Source organism: Loa loa (genome assembly GCF_000183805.2).
Source record: "Loa loa unplaced genomic scaffold supercont3.302, whole genome shotgun sequence".
Taxonomy (NCBI): Eukaryota; Metazoa; Nematoda; class Chromadorea; order Rhabditida; family Onchocercidae; genus Loa; species Loa loa.
Window position 1 is genome coordinate 33,068 of NW_018108482.1, and position 5,869 is coordinate 38,936.

Genomic DNA, 5,869 nt, shown 5'->3' on the forward strand with positions numbered 1-5,869 from the left:
GGACTTAGAAGCCGGAATAAGCTTTGTTGAGTTTTCAGGTGTAGCTTTTGGCGTACCAGATCTTGATTCTGAGATTGAAGTAATACTGATTGGATGATTTTGAATCACTTCACAATCCTCATTATCACTCATTTTCTTTACTAGTACACGTTCTGGTTCCTGAATTATTTCTGTTGGTCGAGATATTGTTTTCTGGAAGATAGTCGTCTGAGGATATGGTAGTTTCCTAATAACAGTACTTTTCAAGGAACATAATCGTTCGTGGCGTAGTTTACCCGAATAGTTATATAGTACCCGATTACAGTGAAAGCATTTGAACCGTTTAATAGTTGAATGATAGTAACTGAAATGGCAATCTAAATCGTACGCTGAACTGAATCGGCTAGTACACATCATACATTCATGAGGTTTTTCGTGAATTTTGGTATGTCCTGAAATTTTAAATTTTAGAATTTTGTGGTTTCAAAGGAAAAGCCCAATCCTTTAAAAAAAATTTGAAGAAGAAATGCGTCAATTAACGACTGAAAGCTTACTGCTTAAAGCACTCTGTCCAGACAGGTGCTTGTCGCAAACCGTACACCGAAATAATTTGCCTTTATGCTTGGCTAAATGCTCTCTAAAATTGTAAAAAGTTTCGTAAGTTCGATCGCACTGGTTACACTCGAATAATTTCCGTTCATCGTTATTTTCCTTTACGAAATTGGTTGTATGCACTAAAATTTAAAATACTCAAAACGATAACCAAAATATTGAAAATTACTTCAGCAAATTTTCTAAAATTATGAAATTTTGTTGAAGTCTTCATTTTTAAACCCAAGAAATTCCATTTCAAAACTATGACCACTAACCGGAATGTTTCTTAAGTTCATGGGCTCGCAAACGTTTCTCTGATACGAACGTTCTCGCGCATTTTTCGCATTCATATTTACGCTCATGATGGGCAATCACATGATCCTGAATCCATCAGATTTTTTATGAATGCCTATTTATTGCCTAATGCTTTAATTTAAAATAAAGAAAATGAAAGCTATTGTGTGATTAAAGCAAGTGAGAATTAAAAACAAATAAATGAAAAGGATTTAAAAATTAGAAAAGAAACTGATAAAGTGGAATCAGAACAGACCTGAAGATCTTTGGTTGATTCATATATCTTACCACAAATTGGACATATCCTTCTCGAAAATGTAATATTACTTGTAATTAGATTCATCGGATACTGGTTAGCAATTGGAACTGGGAATAAAGGCAAGAATGGCTGAGTACAATTCTGAGTAGTTGAAAATATGAGCTCATTGATCGGTTTATTTAATTTCGAAAAATCAGAGGTCAAGTGAATCGGAGATGGTACATTCGCTGAAAGAATGAAATGCTACAAGCAGTTTCTTCCATTATTTCCAATGAGTAGTTTTAACTCAAAAGAAATGTACTTGTAGTTCAACGAAACTTTTGTTTACTGATTCATTAGATGATTCATTTGTTTTTGTATTCAATACTAAAACTTATTTGTTTACTCATCTCCTAATGGTCATTTTGTCATTTCATTACAAAATTTGCGCATATGCAAAAACTGTTTTGACCACTCAGTGCTAATTATCGTCAATGACACTTGTAGAATGGTCATCACCTATGATTTTTCAGTTATTGGGTCACTGTAATACAGTAGCATCTATTTGATTGCTATTCATTGTAATGTAAGCTAGTTGTAATTAATTGTACTCTATTGAGCTTCAAAAATTTCCAGTTGAAATTTTAAGATATTATTTATTATGAAAATGTTGGAAAGCTTAAGGGTAGTAGAAAATATGAGAAATGAAAAAAGTATATAAAGTAGAAATTAACGCACCCATTTGAAATTGTCACCCTTTTACAAACTAGCGATATTGAGGTACTGATGGATGAAAAGGTTAATACAGAAGACTGGACTAGTGAACGAATGTCCTCTTGGAATGAGCAATAACTAATATGCAAATTTGGGTTTTGCTGGAGGTAAAAGGGTGGAGTGAAATTGACCGCCATAATGTCAACGATAGATGGGAAAGAAAAAAAATTGAATGCTTATCGTTTGTATTGTCTTCGATTAATTTCGATACTGCATCAAATTACAGATAACAATCTTTTCAAACTTTCTGATAAATATTGGACTGTCAAGGAGAATGATAACTGTTCCATCCGTCAAGGTCACTCATGAATCTCAATGTAGTTGATGTTCGTCGCATAGCTTTCGTAATTTCTTCCCATACCACTGATAAGATCAAAAAAAAAGTCTAAGAGATGGATGAATTTTTATGAGAGTGAGAAAAAGGGACAGTTTAGGACCAGAAGAGGTGTCATTTAATGAGTTATCTTCAAATTTTAAACTATCGTTCCGTTTAAATTTCCCTAAAATCATCAATTACTTATCATTCCTCCTCTGCATGCATATCATCTTCGTGTCTATGATCTCATTGAATATTTATATATTCTATTTGATTTAAAATGCTGAAAAAATTGCACAAGGACTCGAAATGGCGAAGAAGAAATAAAACAGGCAAAAGATAACTTATATTCTAAGAAATTCCCAAATTTGAAATTGACCTCAAGTCGAGAAAAACTATCTAATCACATAACACTGATAACTGCACTCCGTATCATTGATAATCTCAATAATTAATGGTAGCGTATTGTTTGTCGTAACTTTGATAGCCGATAACACATGGTCATTCGGTCATCTCTGATAAGCGATACTTACTGACCATGTAATAACAGATAACACGTGAATCAGGTTGTATCTTTAAAGTTCATCCTTATCATTCCTTTCACGGGAATTGCTTATCAAAATACTCTTGATAAAATCAGTAATTATTCTTTTTGAATTGCTCATGTGGGAGGAAATTTTTCATCGAAAATTTGTTGTTCAAGTTTGACAGTATGGTTACGGTATTTGGTGCGGTTCAGGCTTATTTATAAGCTGACTTTTGCCTCTTTAGATAGCTTGGAAACTTCGAGCCCTCAGCAAACTTTCCATATCTAGCTTGGATGAGTGATATAAACTGTGTGTTTTTAAAGAGTTTTTGATTTTTTTTTTGGAAATAGCCGGTTAATTGCTGTTTTCTCTCACAGCTCTCTTTGGCTTAATCTAATCTACAAGAAAGCTTTAATAAAATATAAGTACTACAGACAATTCGGTGCAGTACACTTCATTTCCTGCTAATGATGGTTTTTTCCCAAATCCGGAAGCAATCCCGGAAACAATTGTTTCATGTTTCGAGCTTTCCAGTCATTGATTTTAATCTAAAAAAAAAAAGCATCACGAATTGCCATGTTGGATTATCATTACCACTTCCCACAGGTAATCATTGAACTATATGTAGAAACAAGCCTGAAAGACCATCAATATACTTTTTGGCATCAAAATTATCATCATCATTCAGACTATCACAATCACCAAAACCACCATCATGATCGCCACTGCTTGATGACCTTCTGTTTTCACCATTCCAAGCCTAAGCTTAAACCTAAACCTAAAATGATCAGTTATTTGTGATAACAATCAATATACCAAATCGATAACATATTGATTAAAACCAGCAATAACCTTATGAAATCTTTACTAAAATCGCCAAAAATTTAAAAATTTTCTTTAATCCAAATTACTTATACAGGTATTTCCTAAGCAATTCCAACTAAATCTAAGCCTAAGCTTAAGTTTCAATCCTGATTAATGATTTATGATAGCAATCAATATCTCAGATCGATAATATACTTGTCAAAAATAGCAAAAACTTTGTCAAATTTTTACTAAAATCACCTAAAAATCTTCCTAAAATACAGCAATTCAAAAAAAATTTTGATTTCATTTCAATTTTCATCATATCAATCTTCAACATTTTTCAACGGTATTATTTCTTTTTTTTTTTTTTCTTTTTGTTGTCAAATATATTTGCAAACAAATGCAACATGCTATATCATCTTCTTTACACACCAAACAATGTAATATATAAGAGGGATCTTATAGGTGGGATTAAGAAAAAATAATAGTGAAATTAAGGATGAAATTGATGAAAACAAGAACAAAAAGTAAGTAGAAAATGAAAAAATAAAAAATTAAAAAAATAAAAAAATAAATTTGGTAAAAAAACAAATTTAAAAAATTTAAGAATTTAAGAATTTCAATGAATTGATTTGAAAGCAATAAATTGTGCTTTCAAATCAAATTTTCATGTTGGAGAAATTAAGAAATTTCTCAAAAATCAAGGAATACTTGCTATGCGCAATAAATTATCAAACAAATGTCGAGTATCAACATTACTTGGACTTTTAGGTTTCATAGTGTAGCCGGTTTGTGGGAAATTATCTGTACTGTACAATAGACCGCTTTTGTTTCCCGGTATTTGGCGGTATGATTGATGGATATTGTGGGGGGTTTCCATCGGTTGTTTCCGGATTGATTATGGGGTCATCCTGAGTCCGTGAATGGGAGGAAAGAGAAGGGGAAGTCATTTTTCTGGAGTGGAATTTGTTGGCTAAGAGTTGGGGAGCACTGAATATGATACATCCATTATGGGAAGTGAGAGTTTGAAAAAATTGGGAAAAGCGTAATTGGCAGTGGAAAATCTAGAGATTGAGCATGTTTACAAAAATATATATTTGTCAGTAGAAAGCTAGAGGGATAGGAAAAATACATAAAAAACACTAGATATGTCTTTTTCAACATTCTCAATCTCTCTTCAATATGTACCAAGAAGCTAAATGTTGAGGGAAAAGCGTTAGTTAAAGATCGAGGTTAAAATAATTAGAAACAATGATTAGCAAAGGTTGCGAGGGAATTTTTCGAGAGAATGGATATGTTTTTTGCGAAAATTTTCCATTTTTCCACAAGATTTTTTCATTACAACGGTAGTGGAGTATGATAGAATATAGTGGTAGAGTTTGGTAGGATAGGGACGGCTGAGTTAGGTAAGGCTAACAAAATAAGACGTTATGCGAAGGAATGTGCGAAAGAAAATTGAGAAGAACAGTGGACTACAATTATAATAAGGGAAAGACGGGATCAGTTGTTAATATTCCGAGATTCCGTTATCCCATTTCTGAATAGAATAAATCTTCATATTAGGTTAATAATATTCAAATTACGAGGAAGAATAGGTATGAGGTCATACGAAGTCGAAATAATTTTGAGATGCGTCGTATCAGTTAAATGAAGCTTTAAATTCATTGAAAATCGGAGGTTAGACTATCGGGTATGCTGAGAGATATGCTGAGAGCAGGATATATCCTAAAAAACTGTAGTACCATAAGTCTTTATAGAAGGGGGTTATAATGAAAATTTGAATTTTTCGGAGTTATGCGTGTTTTTGAATCGATGATTCTTGAATCAATAATAATGTTATTGTTGGTCTTCAAGTTTACGACTAATTTTTGGGTGATTGTTGATTGCTGAATGCCTGTTAGTCTCTGAATTATTGTAACTACTTTTAATTGTTCGATAAATCAGTAATAGACTTAATACTATGTGCTTAGTTCGTTAGCTTACATTAGTAATAACCCAGTATTTTAAAGTGGAATTGTGATATCTTCAGATCATCGTGGGAATGCGTTTTCGAGTTTGGAGTCGCCGTGGTCCAGCACCACTTTTTCCACCCTTATATGGACCTCCACCTGGTGGTGCACCTTCAGGACCGGTATTTGCATGCCGACCAATGTCATTCGATTTAGCACTCTGTGAAGCTAGTTTTCCAAGGATCAAAGAACTGGATGATACCGATTTGGCACAAGTATTCCACATTGTTTTTTATCTTTGCTATATGATTCAATATTATGTTCTCATTCGTTTATTGATGCTAACTTTCCTGTTGCGATATTTGATACATGATGCTATTTTTCTAAACTG

The 5,869-nt window shown here is 32.9% G+C and overlaps 2 protein-coding genes across 2 annotated transcripts in view; one reads left to right on the forward strand and one right to left on the reverse strand.

Moving 5' to 3' along the window:
• Positions 1–34: 34 nt before the first annotated feature.
• On the reverse strand, positions 35–1,210 carry LOAG_11964 (hypothetical protein; the record flags this gene model as incomplete). The annotated part of the gene is made up of 5 exons (XM_020448452.1): positions 35–61; positions 109–431; positions 534–713; positions 849–954; positions 1,124–1,210. The coding sequence occupies 5 exons, from the start codon at positions 1,208–1,210 to the stop codon at positions 35–37; spliced, it is 723 nt and encodes a 240-aa protein (XP_020301406.1).
• A 4,360-nt stretch (positions 1,211–5,570) lies between these two features.
• LOAG_07919 (hypothetical protein) overlaps positions 5,571–5,869 on the forward strand; it is a gene marked incomplete at its 5' end in the record, with an annotated part of 3,634 nt that continues 3,335 nt past the window's right edge. Inside the window, one exon of the mRNA XM_020447568.1 lies at positions 5,571–5,753. Within this exon, the coding sequence (XP_020302214.1) occupies positions 5,571–5,753 (183 nt within the window). The remainder of the gene's footprint in view (positions 5,754–5,869) is intronic.